The 15,487-nt window shown below is 33.0% G+C and overlaps 3 protein-coding genes across 3 annotated transcripts; 2 read left to right on the forward strand and 1 right to left on the reverse strand.

Moving 5' to 3' along the window:
- On the reverse strand, positions 1–2,611 carry LOC120113938 (ATP-dependent Clp protease proteolytic subunit 3, chloroplastic-like). Its single transcript, XM_039134997.1, has 5 exons — positions 2,302–2,611; positions 1,848–1,962; positions 1,355–1,530; positions 509–604; positions 1–402 (listed from the first exon to the last, which is right to left on the reverse strand). Exons 1-5 carry the CDS (start codon positions 2,551–2,553, stop codon positions 109–111), a joined length of 933 nt encoding a protein of 310 aa, XP_038990928.1. The 5' UTR covers positions 2,554–2,611; the 3' UTR covers positions 1–108.
- A 1,694-nt stretch (positions 2,612–4,305) lies between these two features.
- Positions 4,306–11,215, forward strand: LOC120113636 (methionyl-tRNA formyltransferase-like). The gene is made up of 13 exons (XM_039134721.1): positions 4,306–4,498; positions 4,600–4,662; positions 5,124–5,171; positions 7,827–7,910; positions 8,181–8,266; positions 8,666–8,679; positions 8,924–8,994; positions 9,080–9,184; positions 9,508–9,541; positions 10,049–10,149; positions 10,604–10,663; positions 10,726–10,929; positions 11,119–11,215. The coding sequence occupies exons 1-13, from the start codon at positions 4,346–4,348 to the stop codon at positions 11,188–11,190; spliced, it is 1,095 nt and encodes a 364-aa protein (XP_038990652.1). The 5' UTR covers positions 4,306–4,345; the 3' UTR covers positions 11,191–11,215.
- A 1,944-nt stretch (positions 11,216–13,159) lies between these two features.
- On the forward strand, positions 13,160–13,937 carry LOC120113967 (heavy metal-associated isoprenylated plant protein 21-like). Its single transcript, XM_039135018.1, has 3 exons — positions 13,160–13,298; positions 13,379–13,454; positions 13,547–13,937. The coding sequence occupies exons 1-3, from the start codon at positions 13,227–13,229 to the stop codon at positions 13,843–13,845; spliced, it is 447 nt and encodes a 148-aa protein (XP_038990949.1). The 5' UTR covers positions 13,160–13,226; the 3' UTR covers positions 13,846–13,937.
- Positions 13,938–15,487: the final 1,550 nt, after the last annotated feature.

A 15,487-nucleotide genomic window follows, 5' to 3' on the forward strand; every position in this document is an offset into this window, starting at 1 on the left:
TAAATGTAGGTAACATGTGTTCCTTTTTGTGATTTTCGAGGGGAAAAATGATGTAATCTTACATAGTCAAAAGCTTAGTGAGAGAAACAACAGTTATCTCTCAAATCATCACAAAGGAGCAGCTTCTCTCTTTTCCTGCTCTGTGTCTCTTCCCTCATCACTTGCTTCACCTCCTGTATATCCATTCTGCAGCATTTTGTGTTCCGTAGGCAAATTCTTCTTGGCTTTCCTGCTCCCTTCCACTTTCCACAAATCCCACACCCGGGTTTTCGGTGGTGGTGTTGCATCAGCAATCGGAGCTACTAGCCCTGGCTTGCCATCATCTATTACTCCGTCGACTAAACCATATTCCTTGGCTTCCCAAGGATTCATGAAATTATCCCGGTCTGTATCTATTTCAATCTGCAACATAGTGGATAGTAAAAACAAGATGACTCGAATACTAAAACAAATGCAAAAGTGTAAGGGGGAAAACAGATGATAAAGGAATGTTGGAAGGCAATCAAACCTGTTCTTCAGGCTTTCCTGTAACTCTTGATAAGATCTTATTCAGCTTAACCTTATGGTACACCATTTCCCTTATTCGTATGCTCATCTCTGTTGCCTGGAATCATATATGAAACGGTCTAGTGTAGATAACAGAAACAACCAGAAATTAACTTGCTACAGACAATTCTATCCTTCTAAAGCAACATCCAATTAAACGAGCAAGACAAATTACTAGTAGAGCTCAAGTCAGACTTGTTCTATTAAGTATAAAAATTTATACCAAGCTCCATCTTTTTTCAATTAAAAACTCCATTTTCCGTATGGTTAACATCATTTCATCTTTCAAGAAAGTTTAATTGAACAATACAAACTGCTTCTGAAGAATTAGCCATGGAAACATTTAAAAAAGCAATGTACATTATATATAATGATGAAAGACACATCCAAATCATGAATAGTGATCTACATAGTTAGCTTCTGACTCATAGCATTCTTTGATTTTAATGGCTCCCTTCAAGCACTAATATTTTCTCGGGAAGCAAGGGGGATAAGAATTCAGTTCTGAATCACATTTGAATACACATACACACACACACGTGATGATTGCAATTTCAGCCTTGATCATAGAAGATCAACCAAAGAAAATTTGAAGGTTCAAATTGGAAAGCAAGCATTTCAAGTTTAATAATGAAAACAATCAACAATTAAATAAAACTTTAAGCTAACAATTTGAACATTATCATGACATTTAATAATGAAAACAGACAATGAAGTTGATAGTGCCCAAGAGTCCTTGAAGCAAAGATATAAATCTTATCTCAGAGGATCAATGTTCATAAAATAATGCAGAGCATCACACACTTACCTTGCCTCCAGCGGTTCCAAGGGGTTGATGAATCATCACTCTTGAATTGGGCATGCAGAACCTCTTCCCTTTTGTACCGGTAGCCAGAAGAAATGCACCCATTGATGCAGCAAGTCCCAAGCAAATAGTTGAAGCATCTGCTTTACACATCTTCATGGCATCATATATTCCCATTCCTACATGCATCAATCAACGAGGGAAAGTTAATATACACGTAAACTGTTTGCATAGCCTATGTGAATACCTCTTGCATCCGATTCAACAACACTGATCAAGGCCATTTGCTAACCATATAATTACTTTGAAGAAGCTAGCCAAGCTAAGAACTTTAGAAGTTAGCCTTTCTGTTGACTAAAAACAATTCTCTAAAGCATAGACTGTTTCGAAACAGTTCCTTAAATTCCAAAGGCCAATCCAATGCTTATGAATAAAGGCAACCGATAGAGAAGAGAAGCAAGGAATCAAGCATATGGAAGAAAACCAATAGACATACCAGCAGTGACAGAGCCACCGGGTGAATTGATGAACAATTTGATGTCATTCTCGGAGTCTTCAGCATCTAGAAGTAACAGCTGACTTATAATCAAATCTGCTGTCATGTCATCCACCTATTCAATATCAATGAAATAAAATTAAAAAACGGGTTCAAATCTAAGAAACTTCAAACCCAAATAATCACCAAGAGAATGTCAATCTTTGACCAACAACAAACAAATTTGAAAGTACAAATAGATATTAATAAACAACCCATTCCAAACTGAATTATAAAACTAAAAGGAGAGATTGAAATTACAGATAAAAAATGGCAATAAAAACAAACAAATTTGAAAAATATTAAACCCTTAAACCGAACCCAGTATCCCAATTGACATATAAGCTAAAAACAAAGTCTAAGAACTTGAAAAAATAAACCACACATTCAAAAGGAGAAAATAAAACCTGAGAACCCAAAAGATAATCCTTTGACGAAGAAGCATGTTGGTGGTGTCAAGCTCTTCGAATCTAGGAAGCCAAGCTGGAGCTGAAGTAAGAGGGGATACACCAGAGACATCCCAGTTGCTGGATACGGTTGCTTTTGGAAATGAACTCCTTGAAGCCTTAATACAAATGGTTTTCCCTCTTCTTTTATTTGGAAGCAAAAAACTTTTGTTCACAATACATGGTGGTGGTTTGGCTATGTGGGTTAAACTCATCTCCATTTTTTCTTTCAAGAATATTTTTTTTGATATTGGGGGATTTGTCCGCCATATGGTTTTGACGAGGAGGGGAAACAAGAACAGATTGGGGTATTATCTTAGGTGAATTACATCAATATTAATTAAAGTTTGAATAAGTTTTTATTTCGATCACTTAACTTTTAAAAATTATATTTTAATCCTTAAAATTATCGAAGAATAATAACATATTTATGTTCGTTATATCAACCTCTTCACAAAAACTAATATCTAATTTAATTTATAAATTATAATTAAAATATCACAACTCTAAAAATATCATTAAAAATCTTAAAATTCTGTGAAAATCTAAAAAAATAAAACCAAACATAATTTAAGAGTAAACTATTTAAAGTTTCTTTACACATTTTTATATATTTTAATATTATTTTTGAAAATATTATAAAAATAATTACTTCAATTAATTCATCTGTGAAACAAATTAATTTTATAAGACTATAAAATTAATTAAAGTAAACTATACAATCAGTTACCCAACTTTTAAGGCATTCTCGCTGTAGGAAATTTATCAAAATAATGTATTTTTACTAAAAATAATTTTCCAAAAAAAAAATATTTGTAATAATAGTATTCATTTCTTTATGCAAAAATAGTATTCATTTCTGCTGCATAGAAAGAAAACACTTTCATATAATTTTATTTTTGTCTATGTAATAAGTCATTAATGGTTTTTCTCACGTTCACATCACTCATAACTAAAATGGAAAAAAAATGGATAAGTGATAATACAAATTTTATTCAAAAATAAATAATGCGTTGTACATGTTGAAGGGATGACTGAGGGTAATCATCCTCTAAAATTTTTAAAATATCAAATATTTTAGATTTACTTTGTTGTATTTTTCAGTGATAATTTATTTTCGTCTCTAAAATTTTATAAATTTATCTCCCTTAATATAAGATATTACATCCACCCCTACATAATTGCACATATTAATCGAACAGCGACAATGATGATACACATGTATATGTATTGTCTCCAATGACTCATCGAGTACTTGTATATAAAATTATATTTATACGCTTTAAAAAATAATCTTAAAGTTCTTTAGAACCATAGTTTAAATTTTTTATTAAAAAACTAAAATGATATTTTCATTATAATTTAAGGGTTAAATTATATGTTAATCTTTTATTAATTTATTACATATCAATTTAATAAATAAGAAAAATTACATGTTTAGTATTTAAACTATTACTTTTGTTTCGCATTAGTACTTAATCTTTATTTTTTTGTTGAAAATTATACATAATGTTTTGGTTTAGGTTTCAATTTGATATCTATCATTAAAAAAATAACAGAATTACTAACTTGACATTTTTTCAATGATGATGTGATATTATCTTATAACGACATGTACCAAAATAAAACCTAAACTAAACGTTGAAAATAATTTTAAAAAATAAAATCTACGTACCAAAATATAACAAAAGTAATAATTTAAATATGTAGTTTACCCTAATAAATATTTGCAATGCAGTGATTATTTTATTAGTTTTTATAACTCGAGTAATTATAACATAATTGTTGAAACATTAATGACTAAAATAAAAATTCAATATAAATTTGACGACCATGGTTTGTAGACTATCCTATTATTACAGTATTATATTAGGAATTTTGGCGATGTTGAAGCGGTGTCGTTTTATCAGATATCACAATTTGCCTTTGTCCGGACCGGGTTACCAGCCTGATCGGGTAAGTCGTAGTTAAGTAGCAGAGGAAAAGGAACAAAGAGAAGAATAGAAGATAGATATGCATTCACCCTCAATGCTGCGTCGTTTCATCTGCATCAATGCAGCAGCATCGTTATCTGTAGCACCTTCTTCTTCTTCTTCTTCTTCTGCTGCTGCTTCTGCTTCTATTACTTTCAAGAAAAAGTCACTTGTCTTCTTGGGTTCCCCTCAGGTACTTCAAACTACTTAGGAATAAAAAGTTCATTAGATGTTTAAATATATTTTCCGATGTTGTTTTGTTTTGTTTTTTAAACAGTGGATTCTTTTTTTAAGGTAACTGCAACAGTGCTTGATGATCTCTTCAATGCTTCTGCTGCACCAAGTTCTTCTTTTGAGGTACTGCAGAGGAAAAGCAAGTTTGAAGCTTTTACCTTAATTTTGTCTTTTACAAGCTCTTTGATAATGGGTTATTGTTAGTTGTTGAAAGTATGTTCCCCATTGGAGACAATGCTCATTGATAATTAGCTAAAATTGATGGTTTTAGGCTTCACAGTTGCCGGTTGTGTTTTAATTGATGCGACGATTCATGTACTTGATAATTTGATTTGAAAAGTGGGAGTCAGCCTGTCAATTAGTATCCCCAAATATTTGGTATTTTCCAGGAAATGGTTCCGATAGCCAATATCATTAAAACCCAAATTGTGTGCGAATTGAAACTTTACTGGTTTTCTTGGCATTGTACCTTGAATCATTTGGTATATGCATTGACTGAAGAAAGAAATTAATACTTGTGCTTTTTGAGACATAGTTTTATCATTTTTCGTTGATAGTCATTGTTTAAATTGTAATTTATGTAGATTGCAGCTTTTGTTACTCAGCCACCTTCTAGAAGAGACGGGCAGAAAGATGATGCCTTGTAACCCAGACCGATGTGGGTAATCAGATCCGTTTCGAGAAGTCACATTAGGGCCACCGGAGCGACAAACTGTAAAGATAGCGAAAAATTTAAAACTTTTATTGAAACGTGTAACTTATAAAATCAGTTGTCACTATTTAAAAATAAAACAGATTTCCAGACTCGTATATAAGTCAAAACACAATTACATGTCCCCTAATCACATGTACCATACTCTGCAACAACGCCGGAAGAACTCCCTTACTGAAGTCGATAGATGCACTGGTACAATTCTTTTAACCTGAAAAGGTGAGAAATAGAGTGAGTTTCGACGTAATACAGAACTATCAGATGATGCTGAAGAACGTGCAGATACATATAAACATATATTTTCTTATTGGTTCAAATATCTATAGATTTCTTTAGCTGAGCTGAGGTCCTATTGATATTTCAGGTAGTAACATATAATATTCAGTTCAGATGGAAATATTTCAGATGTCTAGGTTCAGGAGATCAAAATAGGTTATCTAGTGTGTTCCCAAAAATCATGTAACTTTTCAGATTTACGGTACTTCAATTTTTTCCCTTCATCCGGTCTTATTATTTAATTCCAATTTATCATCTATTCCAGTCCTTTCGAACAATTCTGATAAAAGAACACCCTCCGATAAATTGTTCTTTAGGTATTTACTCATAACTCGGATATTTTCGGGTCAAGTGCCTTCTTGGATTTTACAAACGAAAAATCTTGAATTTTTCTTTACAAATACAGGATCTTAATAATTAAATTCGTACTTAATCGAGTTAAGTGCAAATCCTCAAAGTACTTTCTCCTTCAGGGTCAACTCTGACTATTTTACCTCTCAATGACATTTTCGTAATTTCTTAACTAGATAATTTTGATATTAGCTCTTAACGAAAATAATATAATATAGAGATCCTATGATTAATTGCTTCCTCGAACATTCGTTGATCTTGAAATGATTCCTTAAAAGACTTCTAGTATCTAGCATAAACAACCGGTTATTCATAATTTCCAAGTAAAACTAATATTTCTTATGCACATCAATAGTTTTAGCATATCAGTAATTCTTTTCAGATTTATTAATCCACTTCCATGGACAATTCTTGTCATTTTTCAACATAAGTGTAATTTCGTAATTTTACCTAATCGAAATATTCTCATAATTTATCATCTAAGTACCTTTAATGAGATAAATTATAATCTACATATCTATGGTTGATTCTTTTATCACTTAATTCCAGAACTTGTAATTTAATTCCAACTGTCCTTCAATTTCTTATAATAGTCATCTGAGCCATATTCAGTTACCTACTTTCTACCGTATTCGTATATAGTGTAGATCTTCATTAATTACATATATGAGACCAAACATTTCCATTCATGCATTTACCAATACCAACATGTTCTATAAAGCATAAAGAGGTAGTAAAATATTACCTCGATTTTCGTGCAATACTGATTGACTATAAAAATTCCATTCGAACGCCTTTGATCTTCAATTCAACTTCCAATAATTCCTCAGATACATATCAACATAAATTATATCAGAAACGGAGCTTAATTACGATAAACGGATCAAATTGGGTGATAAATCAGTGAAAAATAGCTTACCAGGTTCGAATTTGGTGAAACGGACTTCGGATTCGGATTCAGGACGTCGAAAGCATAAAATATGACTTTTCAGAAATTTGGAATTTTCAGTTAAAATCAAAGTCAACGGGTTTGACCAACAATTTTGAGGCATTCGGATTCGAATTTTGAAAAACGAACTGCTGAATCGGATTTGGAACGTTGAAAAATGTCAGGATAGGTATACACGATCAAAGTCAAAGGTCGTTTAATGCCCGGTCAAAGCCTGTCAAAGTTTTGGTCAACAGTGGTCAATGTCGGTCAACGATCAATGGGTCGGGTCGGATTGTGACCGGTCAAACCGGTCACTTTTTCCTTCCCCACGCGCAGTGGCAGCGCGTGAACAGTGCTAAATTCCCTGAAAAATTCATAAAAATTATTTTGAGCGATTTCGAGATACTTACAAATCTCGGTTCACAATTTTGAACGGCGGAGAGCTCGATTTCAACAAATCGGAAACTTTGGCCGCTTCACCTCCTCACGCTCCGCCGTCGACGGAGACCAAGGATGACACCGGCAGACTAGGAACTATGTAAGGAACACGATGGTGCGGGAGGTGTCGTAAACTGATGCTCGGATCGTCGTGAATCGACGAAAAACCAATTGAAATTGAGTTATTACCGACGATACTTCCGACTGAAATTAACTACGAACGGCGACGATTCACGACAAAATCTTTGAGGGGTTTTGTTCCTCGCTCGACAACGAACACGATTGTGGTTTCGGCTCGTCGATCGGAGGTTGAACGGCGAGTAGATCGGAGTTGAAAGAGAGGTTGAGGGGAGAGGGAAAACTGGAAAAATTTCCAGAAACATACGGGAAATTGGGAGTTTATATCATCTCATAATTAAAAATGGTTAAACCAAGAGTTTAGCCACTGAACTTCCTACACTTCATAAAATAGTCTGTCAACTTTAAAATTTTGCAATTTAATCCACTGTTTCTTTCAAAATACCAAATTAAATCAACTACTTTATAATTTTTTAATTTTAGCCCCCTAAATTGGGGTGTTACATGCCTTCACTAGTAGCTCAGTATGCTCTTGATAGAGGCTTTCCTTCTGATCTCATTTTCACACCTGAATGTGCTGGAGAGGTAGTTTTCTTTCAGCGCTCCCATTCAGTATAATTTGGAAAATTAAGACATTCGTTAGTTCTTATGAAAAATCTGAAACTGCATGATAATGTGTTCAATTGATTGGTCTGAAACAAATCTTCAAAATTGAGCCTAATTTTACTGCCATCTTCTTCTAATAATCTTGAACTTAGGCTAGAAGTATTTCTACTTTGTGAGATATAGTACTATATAAAAGCCAATAACTTTCCTAACCTGCTTATAAGAAGTATTTTTTTCTACTTTATATAGGAGACCTTCTTGTCCAATTTAAGATATTTACAGCCTGAACTCTGCATTATAACAGCATATGGGAATATTTTACCCACCAAGTTTTTGTTAACGGATTTGGAGTTTTTTTGTTTCTGCTTCTTTGTCATGTCTATGTTTGTGCTTACCTAATGTTTGCTCTCAAGTCAACAAACACTGCAACTATTTTTTTTTCTTGCAACTTATAATGGTAAGTTGATCTTTATAATGTGATCTTTACAGATTCAGCTTTTCACCAAATGCTAGACTTATAGTTCCTTTCCTGAAAGATGATTGCTTGTTTTGTTGACTTAAGTTTGTGAAGCATCTACCCCTTGGCAGAGAGGTTTGTCATTGTAGTTGGAGTCTTATATTTACAAACTATGTGTTGTTAGATTGTTAAACAGCTAAGGATTAATATCCCTAAGGTATTTCAAATCATTTTCAGTTTTCATCTTTTGATCCTTACTGCTTTTCAATTTTTCTAGCAACATAAGGATAGGTGAAAAGGAGGAAAGTACAATTCTTAAGAATTTTCATGTAGTGTTTTTATTATAGGATCCCTCGTTTTATCATGAACCACTTCAATAAAAATAAAATCTAGGCCTAAAATTGTGCATAGTTACCCATTAGGAGAAATAGAATGGGTAAATTTGCATTTGCAAAATATTTTTGGTATTAAGAACAATGGTAAAGGGTATGCTATCTTAATTCAGAAGTTGCAATACGTCCTTCTGTCTTCTCAGGAACAGTCAACATACACCCAAGTCTACTGCCATTGTACCGTGGTGCTGCTCCTGTTCAAAGAGCACTTCAGGTTCCTCCTTGCTATAAATTTCATTTTAATTATGACTGCTTTTACAATTCTCCTATGATATACAACCATTCAGTTTCTTCATTAGGATGGCGTTAAAGAGACAGGAGTCTCGTTAGTATTTACTATACGTGCCTTAGATGCTGGACCTGTCATTGCCCGAGAGAAAGTCGAAGTTGATGACCAAATTAAAGTAAGGATATTTATTTTTCGAAGTAATTCCTAAATCAGTAATTGCTGATTCAGACTGTCATAAAATGGCCAGTTAATTAATATTTACCTTTGTAAATTTTCAAATTGCTCCAGAACCAGGTGCTGTGAACAATATGCATTTGATCAAGTTTTACCATGATAAATGGACTTTTCTTTCATCTATTATACTTATTTACCTTTTCTTGCCTCTGTCATTTTTTCAGTTCTAACTTACAAAATTGACATTTTGCCTCCTGCACTATTTACAATATATAACCTCATATATTAATTAATTTGATGAATGCTTATATGATTTACATGCAGGCACCAGATCTTCTAGCATTACTATTTTCTGAAAGTGCTCCTATTGTCTTCCCTAAATTTCGCACATCTTGTTCTGCTTCATACCCAAAACACACTTGCAGTTTATCTACTATTCCTCAAACAGCTTGCATGAATTATTGAATGTAGATAGTATCATCAAGATTTTTGAATCAGTCTAACTCTTCCATCTATTTTTATTTTTAAAAGGGCTCATACAATTCCCTTAACAGCCATGCTCTATATTTTTCCACATAAATTGTGTTGTTCTTAGGGCATAGACTGCTTTCATTTGCCATGCTCATATCCTTTTGCGGCATATATTAGTGATTAGTCTCAGGAATGAGTTTATGAGACCTAAACGATAAAACTATAAGACCTGCTTTCTTGTCACTGAATCATAATTCTCATAGATTCTTTGTCCTGGATAGGCACTGTACTTAGTGCATAGATTCTAATAGACTATTTACTGCAGTTACCTTCCTTTACCTTGTTATATTTAATTTCCTCTCGAGGAGAATTGTCTCATCTTTAAGTTATGCATGTTCTAAACTTCTTGTACACAAACTTCCTTCCATATTCGATGGATCTGCTAAAGTGAATGCAGAACCTCAAGATGATTCTAAAGTTACCTTGGCTCCGAAGGCAAGGGTTCCATTCTCTTTAATTTCTTTATCTGTTCTCCAAGTATCGTTCATATGAATTATTTGAATATTGTTGCCTCTTTGGTGCATCTACATTATACATTTCCACATGATTTCTACTCACTAATGGCATGGGTAGTTTCTGTATGTTTATAAATGTTGGTTTGCAATTTTTAAAAATTTATTGGTGTGCTTCCAAATACTTGGTGCTATTTATTACATTCTGTGTATATTCAGTTTTTGCATCTAAAATTGAATGAATACTTTGATACCAGACAATGCCTACAGTCTGCACGATGGAGCTTATGGTTTGCTATGTTAAAGTTTGATTGGTTTCGCTTGTTGTTCACGAGCAACCGATGTGAAATGATATGTTCAATCATGCATTGATGGCTCTATCAGTGGGCCTTTAACGAGTACATAGTTTTGCCTATTTTTTCCCCTAATATAAGCAGATAAGTCCAGAAGAATCTTGGCTATCCTTTGACGAAGAAGCTTTAGTTCTACATAATAAGGTTGGCTTCTCTTCCATTTTCTCTGAATCTGAGAATACAGTCATGACATGCAACCTGTTTAGGTTCGTGCATTTGCAGGTTGGCCAGGAACCCGAGCTAAAGTTTTAGTTGTTGACGACAAAAGTAGCAACCATAATACCCTGGAACTTAAAATCATCACTACAAGAGTAGGGCCTGATGATAAAATTCAGGGCAATGATGTAAATGACATTACTTTCGTTGATGATGCATTGGTGTTTCCCTGTGGAGGACATACTACTCTTGAGGTGCATGAAAATTCTGTGTTTCTGGTTTTTTCAATGGATGTTTATGTGTATTGTTGGCTATGTTTTATTTACCAAGAAGCCTTTATTCTTATCCTAAAGCTTAAACCATATCCTACAACCAAAAAGAGAACGAATGCGCTTTTTTATTTTATTTTCTAGTTTCTTATCGATTTACTGGTCCTGAAACAGGTATTGGAGGTTCAACTTCCTGGTAAGAAGGTGACAACTGCAGCAGCCTTTTGGAATGGTTTACGTGGTTAGAAACTTAAGATAGTATAACTGAGGAGCCATTTTGTTTGCATTTCATTCATGCATTTCAGAAATTCCTTGTTTTTGTTGGAACATTTAAGCGAACTCAAAAGCTACATTTTGAAAGAAACAAAAATGTGTTGGATTAAATGCTGTGAGTATAAATTGAGGGACAAGTAGTGAAATTCCTCAGCCTGGTGTACGGTTTCCATGCTTGTCTGTGTAAATGATATACAAATCTCTCAAAATTTATTATAATAAAAATAACACAAGACGATTATGTATTGTAGCTTTGTATAGGAATGGAAAGAAATTTTGGTATTTCTTTCTTTCTTTGATTCCTTTTTGTTTTGGTTACTTGGGTTGAAAGGAATATAAAGAGAGAATGAAAAGGTTTCTTTCTACTTATTTTGTCAAATCTTATCCTTTCAAAATGGAAGGAATTTGGATGGGAACACTCTTTTTTATTCAACTTAGGCTTAATTCACAAATTGATGCTTAATGAAATCTTTAACAGTTGTAGATAGTTTTACCCATTATTATTTATTGTGATCTAATTCTCTAAATATATTTGTTTTTCTAAATTGTGTTTCCTTAAAAAAACCCTGGAATTGAATCGTGTGGCTTGGACATGAACACGTAGAGGAGGTAGCAGAAGGTGCATCTGGGCCAAACTAAAAAGCATTTGCTACTGAAAAAGGGCGCATTGAATTTCATGGTTAAGAAAAAGGCGCATTGTTGGGAATGTATAAGTTACGTTAAAATTAATATACGGTTAAGGAAAAATATCATCGAAAATGTTAATATATTTTAATATTTTCGGTAAAGGGTTATTTAAAATATTATTTTTTTACTGAAAATATTAATATTAAGCGTTATTTAAAATGTTATTTTTATTACCGATTTTTCTACCGGAAATTAGGTAGCGAAATTAACATTTTCGGTAGGAAAAATAATGTTTTAGGTAGCGCTTTACCAAAAATGTTAAAAAAACATTAACATTTTCGATAACGCATTTCCTTAGCCGTATATTAGACTACTGTAAGCTTGGGGCATCTTCACTTTCCCTTTTCTCATTCACCAATCATCAGATTACTAGTGTCAACAAAAAAAACTATTTTTTTCCATTTTGACCTGCAAATGCCCATCCTTCCCCTTCCTCTAAAGAATTTTTATATTGCAATCCAAAATGAATAACATTCATGAAGTTCTCTTGGTAGTAATTTGTGTGTAGAAGAATACCAGAGGTTTCCATAAGTTTAGGAGTATGACTCGATTTTATCTCCTGGATAATAAACTTTTTTTACATGATTTGAACTTGTTATTGAATGCAAGTGTTTGCTCAATACACACAATTATGAATAAATCATTTTCACCCACCAATGATTGAGCCCATTCCCTAGAGTGGAATGAATGCTTTTTTAAATTTCAAGCAAAAATATTAATATGGAATCAACCAAATTACATTATTTTCGTTATTTTATTAATAATTCAAACCCAAACCACAGGCCATGTTTAATATTTATGATTATAAAGATTCATAGACAGATAAAGTATGGTTTATGTGATAACCTTTTCTTCCTTTTTTATATTATTTTTCATGCTAACCATAACCAGCATTATCTTCTGGATCTAATCTTTTTCAAGCTTAGACATGTCAGATGAGATGAGATGAGCACCAGGAACACATGATTTTATGTTAAAGAGTTAACGGATAAATTTTTTAGAGATAACTAAATTAATAAAATTTCAGGAGTAAAAATAAATTATTATTAGAAAATACAAATGAAAATCTAAAATATAGTAGAATTTGAAAATGTCAAGGGCCGATTGCCGTCCTCCCCATCGGTCCATTCCCGGAGACGAGAGGTTGTAAATATCTACTGTTTCCTTTATTTAAAAAAAAAAGAATTTACAATTCATTTTCTGTATAAATACCAAGTCTCAAAGTCCCATTATCACGTCCACTGTCTATATTCCTTTGGTTTTCCTTTTCTTTTCTCTCTCTCAACTCTCTGTTGTGTACCTACTAGCTTTCTGCAACAAACATGGGAGCTCTCGATTATATTTCAAACTTTTGCACTGTCTCCGAAAGGAGGAGCAAACGCAAGCCAATGCAGGTACCTTTTTTCTTCTTCTTCTTCTTTGAATAAAAACTTCAAAACTCCACTTTCCTACTAACTCATTCAAAATTTCCCAGACAGTTGAAATCAAGGTTAAAATGGACTGTGATGGCTGTGAAAGAAGAGTCAGAAATGCTGTCACCAACATGAAAGGTCCAATTAATCCAACCCCCTCCCCTTTTTTTTTATAACATCATTAAGATCTTGTATGTTGTTAACATGTTTCCCTGTATGCACACAAACAGGTGTTAAAACTGTCGAAGTAATCCGGAAACAAAACCGGGTAACGGTGACCGGGAACGTGGATCCAAACAGGGTGTTGAAGAGGGTGAAGAGCACGGGGAAGAGGGCAGAGTTCTGGCCTTATATCCCACAGCATGTGGCCTTATATCCGTATGCAACGGGGGCGTATGACAAAAGGGCACCGGCGGGATATGTTCGGAACGTGGCGCAAGCCTACCCGGGACCTTCTTCCAACGCCCCCGAGGAGAAGTTCGCAACTTTCTTCAGCGATGATAACGTTCATGCGTGTTCCATCATGTAGGGTGAAGTAATCAAGTTAGATTTTTGACGACAATGTGCTGTTTATATTTTGTAACAGCTTCGGTTCATTGGGAAATATATATATTACTTAAACTTCTTCTATATAATTTAAGTTGGTCTATTTATGGTTTTTGGTCTCTCTACTTAAGTTTCACATAATTTGGTTTGGTCAAATTCTCTCATTAGTCCCGATGTTATGCATATATATTGGATTTAATTTTAAAATTTTAGTCCTGGTCCAAATAATACAACAACATTGTGATTGAATTATAGACTTAAAATAGTTAAAACAGAACAAAAACTAAATTTACAACACTCATATTACAATAACTAATAGTATAATTTAACTTAATAAATTTAACAACCATTATTTGGGTCATGATCAAAATTTCCAAGATTCGAAAAGCATAAGCATTGTAAATGACTAATGTAACATCTCAATTTTGTCAGGCCCGTTTTATTAAATTCAATTCTCGAATAAAATCAAAACAAAAACATTATATTATGTATTTAAAAAAAAGATTATAAAAACTCAAATACAGTCGGCTCCTTTTGTATAATTTGATTGAATAAATTTAACAACTATTATGTGAGTTGTGATCAAGATTTGAAAAGCACAAAGATTACAAATGGGCTAATTACAATATGGAACTAAGGCTTTACTTGGTAGAATAGAAATAAAATTTAAAAAGTGAAGAGATAGAAAACATATATATATATATATTATTAAAAAAAACCACCCACACACACATATTGAATAGTTTATGAGTTGTGGAGAAGACATTATCAACCGTGATACTTAATGACTTGAATAGTTTATGAGTTGTTCGAATTTAACTTAATTAAAATTTGATCAACGTCTGATTCAGATTAATTTTATTCGAGCTTGACTTGAGTCTTTAACGAGTTGAGTCGAACAAGATCCAACTTAACTCAATAAGTTCGCAAGAAGTTGATTATTATTTTTTTATATAATTTTTTAGTAGTTATCTCAAAAGATCATTCTATTAAAAAAAAGTCTAATTAATAATTAATAATCACTAATTTACTAATAGATAATAATAAAGACGTTAAGTTGTTGATAAATAATTACTACTAATTTATTAATTTTATAATAAACAACTAGAAGATACTAAAATATTAATTACTAATTATTGATTTACTAGATTTTACGTATAGTTAAAAATTAAGATAAAGATTTTAGTGAACTTAACTAGCAAAAAATTACTCAACTCATGATCGGCTCGTTCGGAAAATACACCTAACTATCAACATACCTTATACAATTTCTTTTAAAAAATAGTGACTGAAAGTAAAATATTCGAAAAAAGTGTGTGAATTTCAAGATTGAAGAGTTTGGAGGCAGTGAAGCATATGATTCCCACCACAAAAAATTAGCTGACCCTTATTCCCATATGTAATGGGGGTAAGGGAGAGGTAGAATAATAGGCTGCTCCCAACGCCAGGTTGAGAGCAGCGTCTGTAGGAGACCTCCGAATTATGAAATGCCTTCCGTGAGACTTGATTCCACGACCCCAAGTGATGGAAATATATGTTAGCGGTGAGACTATTTTCCGCATCTTTTTTTACCTATTGCTTGTATGAATACAGTTATGTTCCTTCAATTTTCATATAATAATTAC

This window comes from Hibiscus syriacus, unplaced genomic scaffold (assembly GCF_006381635.1).
Source record: "Hibiscus syriacus cultivar Baekdansim isolate YM2019G1 unplaced genomic scaffold, ASM638163v2 tig00110213_pilon, whole genome shotgun sequence".
Classification (NCBI taxonomy): Eukaryota; Viridiplantae; Streptophyta; class Magnoliopsida; order Malvales; family Malvaceae; genus Hibiscus; species Hibiscus syriacus.